Source organism: Perca flavescens, chromosome 8 (assembly GCF_004354835.1).
Source record: "Perca flavescens isolate YP-PL-M2 chromosome 8, PFLA_1.0, whole genome shotgun sequence".
Classification (NCBI taxonomy): Eukaryota; Metazoa; Chordata; class Actinopteri; order Perciformes; family Percidae; genus Perca; species Perca flavescens.
The window spans coordinates 26,532,502-26,547,421 of NC_041338.1; the positions used below are offsets into that span (position 1 = coordinate 26,532,502).

General features: G+C 38.9%; 2 protein-coding genes across 2 annotated transcripts; both read left to right on the plus strand.

Moving 5' to 3' along the window:
* Window positions 1-1,798: 1,798 nt before the first annotated feature.
* chkb (choline kinase beta) lies at window positions 1,799-10,771 on the plus strand. The gene is made up of 11 exons (XM_028585606.1): window positions 1,799-2,372; window positions 3,318-3,426; window positions 3,943-4,056; window positions 4,158-4,291; window positions 4,390-4,494; window positions 6,472-6,530; window positions 6,980-7,067; window positions 7,213-7,321; window positions 9,196-9,296; window positions 9,407-9,488; window positions 9,631-10,771. Exons 1-11 carry the CDS (start codon window positions 1,864-1,866, stop codon window positions 9,685-9,687), a joined length of 1,467 nt encoding a protein of 488 aa, XP_028441407.1. The 5' UTR covers window positions 1,799-1,863; the 3' UTR covers window positions 9,688-10,771.
* Window positions 10,772-10,985: 214 nt separating this feature from the next.
* On the plus strand, window positions 10,986-14,878 carry LOC114560483 (actin-binding protein IPP). Its single transcript, XM_028585885.1, has 10 exons — window positions 10,986-11,047; window positions 11,257-11,327; window positions 11,519-11,696; window positions 11,781-11,969; window positions 12,088-12,272; window positions 12,367-12,718; window positions 12,813-12,958; window positions 13,113-13,267; window positions 13,423-13,580; window positions 13,726-14,878. The coding sequence occupies exons 3-10, from the start codon at window positions 11,661-11,663 to the stop codon at window positions 13,906-13,908; spliced, it is 1,404 nt and encodes a 467-aa protein (XP_028441686.1). The 5' UTR covers window positions 10,986-11,047; window positions 11,257-11,327; window positions 11,519-11,660; the 3' UTR covers window positions 13,909-14,878.
* The last annotated feature ends 42 nt before the right edge of the window (window positions 14,879-14,920 follow it).

The window sequence follows — 14,920 nt, forward strand, 5'->3', positions numbered from 1 at the left end:
TAGTCATGAAAATAAAGAAACACATTGAATGAGAAGGTGTGTCCAAACTTTTGACCTGTACTGTATTTTAATCTTTGTGTGCTAAAAAGGCACATAAGTTCCTGTAGATGGCAATACACATTCTCTTTTTTTGCCAAATAAATGAAAAGCTTGTTGAAATCACCAATGTCTTCTCTCTTGCTGTATCAACATCTCAGCTGCTAGCTTTCCTCAGAGATGGTCCCAATAATGGGCTTAAAGTCAAGTCAAATTCAGTTTGTGCATGATTACATGATACAACTTTTTGTTTTTTTTAATAATGTACCTAACATTGTGGATAATTAAGCTATATATAATACGCTGAAGTATATTTCTGGAGTGTTAAAGATTAAAAGAAAAAATAACAAGAACCGTACAGAACCGAAAACCGTGACCCTAAAACCGTGATACGAACCGAACTGTAGGTTTTGTGAACCGTACCACCCCTAATACATATATGTAAGGGTTAATGCCCAACGAGGACTCCGCTGCGCGTCGGATGGTTCACACCTCGCCGTCGTCCATTAATACCTGACAATGGACACCTCAAAGGGCATTAACTCGCTTATACCATGGTCACTTGCCAAATAACATATTTTTAAAACATTATAGTTTATATTTTAATTTGTTTTACAATCGAAATCTAGGCTGAACAGTAAACAGACCGTTTCACCGGAACTCCTTTAGTAGGTGTCCTACATCACTTTTTAATGGACACCCTGCAGCCAATCAGAATCAAGTATTCACCCAGAACATGGTATAAGTAGGCCTACATATATTTTACTAAATGGAAGCTACTTTACCTCAATGTACAGTTTTTCAGGAAGTAGAATGGAAGTGAAGGATATATTCAGAATAGGGATTCATGTTAAGACACCAGACATATTCACAATATTATTTAATATTTAGTTGGTATTTTGTAACGTTATCCACTTCATAAATATGATATTGGTTTGTGTGCATGAGCAGTGATTGACGCAGTCAGACACCCCCCTGGCCCTGATTGGTGTATCTGAACAGGGAGTGGTGGATTTTTGCAAATCACACTACAGGCTGTAGGTGGTGCCAGAGGAGCTGGATTGTTTTTTAAATGACCTGCCTAATGTTCTACTCAAACATAGGGTCAATTTCAGCAAATATGACAGAAAGTTAGTTTTATTTTTTAAGTCTTACCTACTGCATCTTTAAAGGACAATAGCAGTGTTGTCCCTGACACATTTAACTACCACTCTGTTTATATAACATTGTTTATTGTGTAAATATGTTTGTTTTATTACCATTATTATTATAACTAATTCTATTTTTTCTATTTCTTATAAAACTTTCTGTATATTTTTTCCTATGTCTACTTACTGTGTATTTGTGTTTTTCTGATGTGTGTAAAGTGTGTTCTTTTTAGCTGCTGTAGCACAGGAATTTCCCCAGTGTGGGATTAATAAAGTCTATCTTATCTTATCCCTATTATTTAAAACCTAACTCAAAAACATGAAAACATCAGAATTTGCAATGATCCACGTCATAAAACCACATCCCCAGGAGAAAATTATAAACTATAATATAATCTATAATATTCCCCACTCCCAAGATTGCACATTTGATTTTCTATGAAACCACAAAAGTGTACGCCAATAACGTAGCTGAAAACCAACTTCATTTCCCAGAAACCTTCAGCGTACGGGGAACTGACGTATAAAGTCTAGCAACGACCGTTCTTTAACTGTCCAATGAGCTTAGCATAAAATAGCGGAATTGAATTGGGATTGGTCATTGAATACGCCAGTTCGACTCAGTGCAAATCCCCGGTCCCTGCGCGTGCGATGAGTATAATAACAGTCATATGAACGTATGATGCGATTCAGATCTTTCAACTATGTTTGGCTCTTCCGGTTAAGTAGCCTTACCGGTGAACTGCGTTTGTCAGCGAGTCCCTCCTGCCGTTACAGACCCATATTTCACACCGGTCTTCCTTTGCTCTTCGCCCGGCATCTCACGATGCAGTCGAGTGGAAATGTGACCAGCAGGAGTTGCGGAGTGGAGGGCATGAACAGAGCAGAGAAGCCAGGGCCAAAACTTTTCAGCAACATCCCGACTGTCACAACAGAAGGTGTGGACCCTCCGGCGGAGAAGAAAGGAGTAGGCAGAACGCTTGTCGTTAACGAGAGAAACTTGAGGACCCCGAGTCCCCTGTCTGGGGCCAACTGTGATGACGACTCGGAGGCAGAGTCTTTTCGGGATGGGAGAACCGAGGAGGTCGACCGGGACACCAGGGGAAGGGCGTTTGCTTGGTGCCGAGACTTTCTGTCAGGGTCGTGGAAGACCATCAAAGAGGGTGATTTTCAAATCAGCATCGTCAGGTAAATTAATGCCAATTACCAGTTTGACACCAGTTTGGGTACCACTATGGTATTGCTGCCGCTGTTTACGTTTGTCATATTTTTCGTGATATCCATTCGGCATCCCTCTAACACTAACGTTATAGGATTACATTTATGATTGATTTCTATAAGTAGCCCTCAATTTAACCGTCAAAGCTGGACACAATTTCGATTAAATTCAAGTGAATCTAAATGTTGAAAGATTAAACTTTTTTTTGGTCGTTGCACAAAGTAGGCTACAAGTAGGCCTACTGACACATAATGCAGTTTAGCATCTAGCTAACCAGAAGTGCTTAAAGCAGGAAAGTGCAAAGTAATGTAGTGGTATGCAAATAATGAATACAAAGAAACAGTGGAGGGGAGGAATTAATATGCTAAGATACAGTACGAACAGTATTAACAATATGAACAGTGTGATACAAATGCACTTAGATATGCAGTAAGAAAACAGTATGAATGTGCAGCAAGTAGGCAAAACATATAGTGCAGAAGTATAAGTAGTACACTTGTATAAATAAGAATAGACTATAGGTGAGATGTATACAGTATGGACAGACAGTAGATTTCATTTGTATGGGTTGTAATAGCATATAGTCAGGTAGTGTATGCACAGTGGCAATGGTAATTAAGTATGAGTCAGCAGCCAGTGAGGCTTGGTGCAAATGATCATTCACTTTACAATAGGTATATTAGCCAGGATGGCAAAATAGTTTTGTCTGTGACACTAAACCTCTTATATACGGTTTGACGTTGACTTTGCCAATATTCAGTGGTGGATGTCATGGCCCGCAACAATAAACGAACATCAAAGCATTCAAAGAAAAATCTACTGGTGTTGTCTGACTAATATTTAGTATGACTAGATCCTGTGGTGTCACATTACATTTCCTCCAATGTGATAACACTGATGTTTTTGTCTTGCAGTGGTGGACTGAGTAATCTGCTGTACCTGTGTAGTTTGCCTGACCGTGTGCCCTCTGTGGGAGAGGAACCTCGCCAGGTGCTCCTTAGAGTCTACGGTGCCATCTTACAGGTTGGTCTTTCTAGTAGGGTCCTCAAGAAGTTATTGCATACCATCATTGTAGTAGTAGCAGCACTGCAGCAGTGTCATTTTCCTTCACATGGAAGTAGAACTGGGCAATATAATGATATTAAATCGATATTGTGATATGAGACTAGATATCGTCTTAGATTTTGAATATCGTAATATGGCATAAGTGTTGTCTTTTACTGGTTTTAAAGGCTGCATTACAGTAAACTTATGTCATTTTCTGAACTTACCAGACTGTTGTAATTGTTCTGTTATTTGCCTTTACCCACTTAGTCATTATATCCACATTATTGATGATTATTTATCAAAATTCTCATTGTGTTAATATTTTGTGAAAGCACCAATAGTCAACACTACAAAATCGTTGCTGTATCGATATTGAGGTGTTTGGTCAAAAATATTGTGATATTTGATTTTCTCCATATCGCCCAGCCCTACATGGAAGTATAACCTAAACTAAAAACGCCATCAAACTGTGTCTGACTTCCTGTGACGCAGGGAGTGGACTCCCTGGTGTTGGAGAGCGTGATGTTTGCCATCCTGGCAGAACGAGCTCTAGGACCAAAACTTTACGGCATTTTCCCTGCTGGACGCTTAGAACAGTACCTGCCGGTATTATGCACAACTAACCATATACACACACACACACACACACACACACACACACACACACACACAGCATTTGTATCATCTGCATTTCTCTGTGTTTTCAGAATACCCGCATGCGCACAGATCAACTTTCAGATTCGGCCATATCAGCTGAGATTGCTGTTAAGTTAGCACGTTTTCATGAAATGAGCATGCCCTTTAACAAAGAGCCTAAGTGGCTGTTTGGGACCATTGACAAGTAAGTACACCTTGATATCACTTTCTTTCTTTTACTAGAACTGTGTTTTTTTTTTTTTTATAAATTAAATTATTATAAATGTCTGTTTTTTGCTTTAGATACATGGATCAAGTGATGAATCTTAGTTTTGTACGTGAAGCACATGTGAAGAAGTACAAGAAGCTGATGAAGTTGGACCTGCCTGCTGAGCTGGAGAGCCTCCGGTGAGTTGGAGCACAGGCTTCAAAGGATCAAATACTGTATATTGCACGACGTGCCTTAATGCATATGGTATACACATAAAGCCTTCAAATTGTGGAAGGGTAATTGTGGTATTTTTAAGCCATGCATTTTTCCTATGCATTTGTGTCTAAGTGACTACTGTAAACAAAACTCTTCGTAGTTGGTCCAGTATTAAGCGAGAACGCTGTAACCGGCAGCCGCAAACCGGGCTGCAATGTGACCATGTAGGAAAAAAAGGACACCGTCAATGTACTTGTTTTTGCCTGCGACCGGCTCAGATTGTCATTATAAGTGTCTGAATATATTATGGGAAGATGAAGAAGTTGCCGTTATCCTGCTATGTTTTCCTGTGTAACTTATTGATGCCAGGTCAACACAGTTACTTTAGCTAAACTAATTCTGACTCTCCTGATCAAAGGAACGTGGGAGGGCAATTGAACGGTTAAATGGGTGTGTGACTTTTTCTGCCAATGAGGCTACAAAGTGACCCTGCAAACGTGTGGATTCTGAAAACCGACGTGGGACAGCAAATAGGGTGTCCTGTCATCTAGCATATGCTTAGATATATTCATTCATATTTATCCAACATGTTAAAAAGTCACAGTAAAGCCCAGTTTTAGTCCTGCTTTTGCTGCATTAAAAAAAAAGTAAATTGACTGCATAAAACTTATTTAAACACAATGTATATTGATATGAAAAGATCATATGATACAAAAATTTTTTTTTTGCTTTAAGGGTTCTAGTTTGAGATTTGTTGCACACAAGAATTTAATTTTGGGTACAAGACAAGCTGTGTTTTTGTCTTCAGTCTAATGGCTGACCTTTGTCCCAGTGCCTCCACGACTTCACTGCTGAGTCCTCTAGGCAGTTGACCCAGGCAGCCAATAGAAAATCAGCCCAGTATTTATTGTCAGTGTTTATTTATGAGCACACACTAATCTTATCTTGTAGATAAGATAACTTATGCTGCAAGTAAATCCCTTGGCTAATTGCTTATTTGTTGTTGTTATCTGAAGTCCTAGAACATATTTAATTTTATAACACTTTTTATTTTCCTTACACAGATAACACTTCAAGGTACTTTGTCTTTGTCTTGCTCAAGGCAGTTCAGTCAATCAGAGTGACATCTAGGTTTAGAATTGTGTGTTTCCACTCCTAGAACTATCCCCCCCAGTATATTAAAGATTTCAGTTATATACACCTAACCTTCTAGAGAGTGGAACACCACTTTTGCCACTTGTTCAAAAAGCAGTTCTGGAGCTTTTTTAGTCATACACATTCATTAGATTAGATTAAATTAGAATCAACTGCATTTTACCATCTAGCCAGAAGTGCAAAAAAGCAGGAAAGTGTAGATTAATGTACAGAATTTACAGAATAAAATAAAGAATAATAAAATACAATGTGCAATTAACAGTAAGGGGTTTTAATACACTAGATATATACAGTATAAACAATATTACCAGTGGTATGAATATGCTACGATAGAACATAGTTAGCAGTGCAGGTAAGAAAGATATGATAAGAAATATTGAGTAATGTGACTGGGTACATACAGTACGCAGATGCTTTGAATTGCTCAGTATATATTGCCTATGATGCCTCCATATATACCTGCTATCCAGTACAAATAATGAAATCGCTGAAATATGGATATGGAGTTACATGTACGTGTTTAATCTCATGTATGTTGTCCACCAGTAAAAGTGAAATTGGAATGAATATGATGTAATGCAGCGAGTAAAATAGTGTGAGTTGTAGATGTGTGTCATTGCCTCAGTGTAGTTACTATGGTCTAGGACATCTTCATGTTTGTATTTTATACTCAATACAATGTATTTTCTTTCGGCCTAATTTCTCATAAATCACCTGATAAATGCAACACTGACACACTCTTTCTGCTCTCCCTTTTTCTGTCATCACCTACGCTGTTCATCTGGGTCTTCTCTCCACCACAGTGCGTTGCTGGCAGCAACTCCATCACCAGTGGTGTTCTGCCACAATGACGTCCAGGAAGGTAAAAACGTATTCTGTCCTCTCATTGCTCCCGTATCTTCACACCTCTAATATAGGCTGATTGATCAACCCTCTGGCTTCACTGTCACATTGCCTCAGAGAGCAGTATATTACGTAAGTCAAAGGAAGGCCTGCGCGTAGATATTAATAGGAACGGCTCACATGCATATACACCATTCTGTGATTTGAAAATGAGCCTCGAAGTAGATGAGGCGGCAGTCAGAGATTTAGGTTTCTAGTGAGGGGGAATGTCTCAGAACAGGCGAGCGCCTCAGTTGAACTAGCATACTAAAAAGTATGTAGACATAAATATATATATATATATATTATAGCACAACTGTTGTCCACATAAAACACAGCACTTACACACACACACACACATACACACACTAAAGTAATTAGAGAGTGTGTATGATGGTGGTTTTCTCACCCCTTGTTTGGCTACTGCAGGTAACATTTTGATGCTGGAAGACAAGGACCACAACCTAACAGATAGACTCATGCTGATCGACTTTGAGTACAGCAGTTACAATTACAGGTAAAGTATAAAAGTTTTTTAGCAAATCAAATGAGTTATACATCAACAGTATTTGTACCCTTTGTTTAGAAATGATTGTTGTGGGCTCCAATTGTAGATTGTGCCCTTGTGTATTAATATACATTTTATATTTTCTTTTGTTTAGGGGTTTTGACTTTGGGAACCATTTCTGTGAGTGGGTGTATGACTACACCTATAACCAGTGGCCCTTCTACAAAGCCACACCCGAGAACTATCCCACCAGAGAGCAGCAGGTCAGTCTAAACCCCCTTTAAGCTCAAACAAAAAGGCAGTCTACCTTTCTTTGGCTCACAGAATGGCTTAAATAATCTATTATTTACTCATGCTTGGAATAGAATTGCCACACTGCACTGTAACAAAATATATACATGGACATATTTAAAAAGTACAAATTTAGCATTAAGGTAAAACCTAATTTAATTAAATTCTAAGTGTATGAGAACGATTAGAAAACATGTGAAATGGTGTAAATGGAGACTACTCTTTTGATTAAATGTATATATTTTATTACAATTACTTTAATTAAAAGCATTCAAATGCATTAGATTGGGGGTGTTGGGGTTTTTCCTCAATATTTACATTCATGCAGTATCAACAATTTTAACTGTGAAAACAGCATATAGATATTCCCAATGGTAGTATCACTCTGATAATTACTGATTGGATGTAGCATTATGATTTTCTTATCACTTTTCCCTGTGATGCTCAGACAGATACTAACTACAGTACTGATGTTTAAGTTATCTCCTGAGAGAATAGATGTGACAAGTACATTTATCGGTGTTTTAAGCCCCCAACGGCACTAGGATTAGGCAAGGGGGTAAGCTTCGCTTCAGAACGCGAACCTCCAATGGCGCCATTTTGTTGCTACAAAGCGATCACCTCTTGTTAGCATTCCACTGACCGCCATTTTTTTTTTTACGTCACTTGACTGCGAATAACTTTACATCTGAAGCGTTTAAAGACTCTATTTATCCATTGTTTAATTCTAAAGAAACACGACAATGTATAAAAGACTCCATTACCTTGTACCTCACGTTATGGCTCCGTAGCAGACGTTTTTGTAAAAATACGCTAACGATTGTGTCATAACCAAGTGACTTACTGTCGCACAGTAGAGGAATTACCGTATAGTACAGGAAAAGCTCGCAGGCAGTTTCGACTTACATTAGCTGTTTAGGTTTAATTCCGAATGTTAACTAGCATGTTAGTTAGCAATAATTAGCCTGTGCTTATGTTATCTCCTTACATATACCTACACTCTCCGTCTCTGTAAGATTGGAAATGATTGATTTCTCTTGGCACAGCTACCAGAACACTTTTCAGACACGTTGCTCACGTCACATTTACGTTGTCTCTGTCAGTTGTAGGCTGCGCAGTAAGGGAAGAGATCACCGGAAAAGTGCTTCTAATAGCCTTCACTGGTCTCCGTCCAGAGCAACGGGGTCTATTGGTCCATTGTATATATGTCAATGGGATTAGGCTATGGTTGTGGTTAAGGTTAGGGTTAGGTGCCTTGAAGTCAACGGTCGCAGCACTGCCTGGAAGGAGATGTCGGGGGCTTAAAACACCATTGAGAGACAGGTTTTCTGTTCACACAGTGCCATCTAGTGGTAATACTTGTTAATGCAATTTTGTGTTAAAAAGAGGGTTATATCAAACACTGTAGCACATTTGGGAAATCACAGTAATCAAAATGTTAATGTAGTTTTTCCCTTTGGAGGACCCTGCCTGCAGATATTTTACTACACACTATCACACTAAAAAATCATTGTCTGCTTGTTGGGCCCATTGTCTATATAATAAATCCTCTTGCACTAAAGTCATTGATTTGAACATTAGACACTGGAGCTCTTGAGTATTTTTTTAACCTATTGCTAAAACTAAAATCAATACCTTCTAAAGATAACCAAACATGAAGAACACAAAAATATTAGATGGAATAGAACAGAAACTAAAACAAATTTTGGGGGTTATTTTTCAATATTCACTATTGTGTAGGGGAACACGAAGGGTATAAACAAATAAGTATGTAATAAACCATTAACAGATAATAACTTTACTGCATTAATTACCATGTGACAAATCACTTTGCTTTTTATTTCAGCTTCATTTTATCAGACGTTATTTGGCAGAACAGAGAAGACACTCTGACATAACCTTGGACCAGACACAGATGGAAGAGGACCTGATAATTGAAGCTAACAGGTAACACATGGTGTTGTAATGATTTACAGCAGCGACATCTATGACTAAAGGTTATAGCAGAATTACCTAAGCCCTGGTGTTGTTATGTCATCATTATTTTTGATTTGTAGGTATGCATTAGCATCACATTTCCTCTGGGGGCTGTGGTCCATCATTCAAGCAAAGATATCCAAGATTGAGTTTGGATACATGGTAAGAAGAATGATGCGTCTGATGCGAACACCAGCTGCATACTACATTTATTTTAAAACACACAATAATGTTTGTCACTCACATATTTAATGTTGTATTTGAGTAAACCTTGCCTAATAGTAAAACATATACTGTTTTGCAGGACTATGCCCAGAGTCGGTTTGATGCCTACTTCAAGCAAAAAAAGCTCTTCTCCTGATTTCGACCATTTTAATCAGAATGTAATGTCTCTTTTTTTCAACTATGTGTTCTTGAAACTTCAGCCCTATGCTGCAGCTATACTGCTTACGACAAGTAGTGCGGGGTGAAAGATAGACGTTTACATTTGAACGCAACGCAGGCAATCCTTTTTATTAAAGGACTTTCCCTATAGTGTGAAATTCTGTTAGAGCAGGTGTAGCTCTATAGCATTGAATGTTGGTAATGTTTTTATTGTTAATCATTTGAAGAGCAAGGTCAGTCTGATGGTCAGTTATTATAATGGCCAATGCTGGCTGCCAGGGAATTCATTTCAGACTTTAAATCTTACTGTTATAGTCATTTTTGGTGTAGTTTTTTTTTTTTATATCTCATTGTTTGAGTGTTTGTAGTCATTCTACCTCACTTATTTCTTCTGATGTTCATTCTGCATTAGCATTATTCTTTCAAGGTCCAATAAAGTTACACATTCAGCAAATTATTCCTCAAGGGCTATTTTATACAGTGTCACTGTAGTCAACAATAATCTTAATTTAACGGTTAGAATTTGAGAGGCACTTAAATCAGTAATATTGTATCTACTAACTGTACATATCAGCTGCACTGTCTGCCCATATTTAATTTGGCTTGTATTACCTTTTGTCATCCATGTATCATTCTATACCAATAATATTATTCAGAGCCTTTTCTGTTTTTGTCTCTGCCAAGAATCATAACTTGGAATATCTAAACATTTGTCATTTTTACCTATTGTATTAAGTAACTAAAATGTCCATTTGTTCACATGTATGCAACCACATCAACCTGGAAGCTTTTTTTTTCTCCCGATTTTAATAATTTCGTGGATCTTATTAATTTGACTGTCTCCTGTATTTGATAGAATGTACTGCCGTCATAATGTCCTTGTGTTAACATCTGTTTACTCATGAAAAGAAACTAGAAGCTTACCTGTCTCTCATTAACTGTTTTTTTTAAAAGCAGCATCTTTCCTGTACAGTTTCATTCTGTTAAAACGGCTCACTATTATGTTGGTCCTCTTTGCGCTACTGAAAATATAATTTTAAAATAAACATTTGTGCTTAGAACCTGTGTCACAACACCTGTTTTTATTGTATGTTACTATTTATCGCTCCTTAAAGATATTTAACAATTAATGTATTGATGCATTTAGTAAAACACAAGTTATCAAGTTACTACTTAGTAACTCGATTGCCCTATGATAATGTCGAGAGCAGAGTTTCATCCCAGAGGGTTGACTGTCCCACCTCCATGTGCCAAGAATAGACCAGCCAGAAAGAACTCCACTGCTCAAAGATCGAGGGACACTCCTGAATCGACCGAAACTGCTGCAAAACCAACAGGTATTCCGGAAGATTTAGCCTTCCAGTTCATTGCACATTTTCTTTAACAAGCTGTTTCTGTTTGAATGTGGCCTTAAATCTGTGTTCTTTTTTTTTTTTGCTATTTATGCTGTCAAAGAGCATGTGACGGTGAGAGCTGCAGCAGGGAAAAGGAGACGAGCAGGCGGTACATGGACTAAACTATTCTGTCCTCTACTTCTCCATTGCAGTGGCTGCTTGGAATTCTTCAGGGGGCTCGTCTTCCCATTTTATGGAGCATTAACAATGTCATTCTGAATGTGTGAGAGATGCATTGCATTTTTATACCTTTGGAGTTTTACCAAATAATATATGGCACAGGCAGTATTAAAACTGTTGTAATGGGCTAAACTTTAATCCAAACAACGCTGTCAGTGAGATGAATTCTCTAAGGCAACATGTTGTGACATTATTAGAGTGGATAAGCTTATGGCTGAAATGTGTTCTTACTAGACTTTGGGGAGCTTTTCCAGCAGTCAAAAGTCAGATAGTATCCACAGTTATTACAGCTACAGGATCATGCAAAGCAGACTCAGAGGAGTGGAAAACCAATGAGGCACTTTGCACCTATCACCCTGGAGATGGAGATGAAGCCATGGTTACAGTCCAAACTAGCACATGTGCATTTCATGTAAGTAAAAAAAAAAAACTAAAACGCACCTGTCAAACTAACCTTTAGGCCGCATCAATTTTGGTTTAATCATTAATGTTTAAGGTGGACCTTGGGAGACTTTCAGAGTGCAGCGAATACTTCAGAGCCTTGTCCAGGTCCAGAATGAGAGAGACCTCAGAGAGCCTCATCCACCTGGACCATGTGTCCTCCTCTGTATTCCACAATCTCCTTGAGTTCTCCTTCCATAATAAGTTTAAAGTCCCTCAGGAGGAGTTGGGCACACACATCCAGGTAGTTAATATCTCCATGCCTATTTATCACGATCGCTATCGGACATCTCGTGTTTTCCTTCAGTGCTGTGCTTCACCCCAAAACCAACCTCTTGTTTTCTCCCTTCCTGACACTGGAGGTCAGCAGCTATCTTGTGGCTGAGGCCTTCCTCTCAAAGTGCCTGTCAGTCCTCGCAGATGACCTCGGCCCAGGCAACTGTTTGTCTTACCTGAGTCTGGCTCAGGAGATCTGCTGTGTGGAGCTGAAGCTGACAGTGTTCACCTACCTGAGTAGAAACCTACTGGAGCTGCCTCATCTCATCAAGTATGCTACGTATAATTACATGACATGAAATGTTTGGACTGTAATGTGGACAGAGTTGACTATGTTTCTTTGTTGTCTCTAAAACCTGATCCAGGTGTCTGAACGATGCAGAGAAGGTCGAACTTGTCCACTTGAGGATACAAGGAGACAGACATCTCTGCAGCCTTAGGAAGGAAAACCTGACTTCTTGGAATGACCCAGAAACAGAACGTGCCCGACATATCTTCACCCTGAAAGGGTCCGAGGACAACGGAGATTGGTATCCAGTTACAGAGCTTCCTTTCAGGGCTGACAAGTGGTGTTTCACTACAGTGGTCCTGAATAACTACCTGTACGTAATAGGAGGCTACCGGCAGCATGTGAAGAGAGGCTGGGAGTTCAAGTTGGCTTCCTTAAGGTATAATCCCTTTACTCATGCATGGGCTACCACAGCTCCTCTGATTAAGGTGAGACATTATTCTGGCTTGTGAATCAAGCTGATGACCAGTCTGTCAAAATGAAACTTCTAATGAAAACTGTCCCCATCTGTTGCGTCAACAGCACAGACGGCATTTCAGTGCAGTGGCCTGTGAAGGCTGTATTTACGCTGTGGGAGGCTGGTACTTGGACTCATTGGTGACCCCAGACTCCAGCACAGCTCTTTATACAGCTGTAGAATGCTATGATCCGTGGGGGGACACATGGAGGTTTGTGTCTTTTTTAATAGTGTAGTTCAGCTGGTAGGTTTTTGGGATGACACTGAAATACCATCATTTTTCTCATTGATATCTTTCCCCTTTAGAAAGGCATCCTTCAGTTATTAGTTGGTGTATAAGTGACTGAATATAACCTTTGCCTCAGGTTTGTCTCATCACTGCCGCTCACTGACTTTCAGTTCACCGTGTCCTTGTCCCATGACGTGCCCCTTGCCACTAGCCTTGGACACTGTCTCTATGTGTTGGGGAGCATCCAGAGGACTGGAGAGAAACTGCTGCTGCAGTACAACACGAGGCATGGTAAGACAGACCAGAATAGCCCTGTTTGGCAAAATGAATATATTGGTTTTTTTTTTACAGCCCAGGAAGCTTATACACACAGTTTAGACAATTTTCTAACAGATTAATCTGGACGTATAAAAAAATGGCACTTCTGTATTCTCTCTGTCGATTAGACTCCTGGTCTGAACTACTTCCCACCCTCACCAGAGCAGATGCAGACCTCCCTACTCTTTACTTCCTGGGTGCCACTGACAGGCTGGTTGTGATCGGTGGGAACAACTCAGGGAATGTGGTGACATCATTCTGTGTGCAATCACAGAGATGGGGACAGGTACAAAAGACACTGAGACTGTGTTGATCAAACAAGCATCACAACTTCTTCACATTTAAAGATAGCTGAGTTATTTGTATCTGAAGCACAAAGACATCTACATGTATTTGTTACTAAAGTGGGTTTTATCCTTTTTTTTTTTTAGGTGCACAGGGCTGAGAAAATGGCCTTAGCAGGACAAGGGGTGGTTGTAGGTGACCAGATCCTGATGCCAAGTATAGAGCACAACACTGTTGCAAGGATGGATCTCCAAACTCTCTCCCTCACAGTTCTTCCTCCTCTTCCCATCTCCACCCAATATGAATCTGTCTTTTATCTTTACTTTTAATGTTATAGTTTTGCTATACTGCACATATTTTGTGATCATTTTAGTAGCTGAATGTAAGGGGTGGAAGTAACAAAGTATTGTAACAAAGTCCTTTTTTGTGTACTTGTACTTTTATTTTAGTATTTTTAAATACCGTTATTTTTGTTTAATTGTCTCTTTTCTGGTTTATTCTAGTGAGGCAACACAGAGGAAGGTGGTTGTATATTTATAGCTGATAATCAAAATCTGTTGTATGTGCAGGCTGCAAAGTGCGTCTATAGAAATGGAATTTACTGTTGATTTGGACATAAGGGGTCCTGTTGCAGATGTTGTTCCACTTATATGTATAAGTTGACATTTAATTCAATTTATTTTGTAGCCTAAAGATGTTTTCCATTTTACAGTAGTATTATATATCATTATAACCTGTAACCAGTACTGTTTACTCAGAGTAGGCTACATTTTAACTGACCTACTTTTTACTTTTATTTTAGTACATTTACCACTTCTGTTTATTAGACTGCTTTTTAAGAAAATGGATTTGGTGATGTGTGTGTGTACCTGTATGTTCTGTATATTATGTGTCTTAATAGTCTCTGCTGTTCTCCCTCATATGTGAGATCCAAAATCTTGATGGGATTTTTCTCAGTTCATAAAGGTTATTAAGGGCTTACATTATTGTTGGTATTTAAATTGTGATGGTCTGACCTAAGCTCAGTGGGTAAGGGCAGTTTTGTAACCTCCTAATTAAGGCAAAGTCACAACGCTTGCTAATAATAACCTGAGAGTTGTATGCCATTATTCTTATAACACTGTTATATTTTACTATCACAGTTAAATACTTCTTGCACTCTCTGTCATTGAAAAGACAACGTCACATTGCTCTCACTTACATCCTAACACAGCACTGCAGCAGATTCAGTTACATAGCAGAGACCTTAAGGCACATGAGGTTAGGCTCTGCCTGTTTTTGGTGTCTTGTTACAAAAAAAGAAGCATGTCACAGGGGAGAGAGTGAGAGAATGGTGTTGGG

Coding starts and splice junctions, on each gene's coding strand:
- chkb (XM_028585606.1), top strand. CDS start 1,864: ATGATGCGATTCAGATCTTTCAACTATGTTTGGCTCTTCCGGTTAAGT. Junction 6,531..6,979: donor CCACAATGACGTCCAGGAAG/GTAAAAACGTAT, acceptor TGGCTACTGCAG/GTAACATTTTGATGCTGGAA. Junction 7,322..9,195: donor ATCCCACCAGAGAGCAGCAG/GTCAGTCTAAAC, acceptor TTTTTATTTCAG/CTTCATTTTATCAGACGTTA.
- LOC114560483 (XM_028585885.1), top strand. CDS start 11,661: ATGGTTACAGTCCAAACTAGCACATGTGCATTTCAT. Junction 11,970..12,087: donor AGTTGGGCACACACATCCAG/GTAGTTAATATC, acceptor CTGACACTGGAG/GTCAGCAGCTATCTTGTGGC. Junction 12,959..13,112: donor CCGTGGGGGGACACATGGAG/GTTTGTGTCTTT, acceptor CCTTTGCCTCAG/GTTTGTCTCATCACTGCCGC.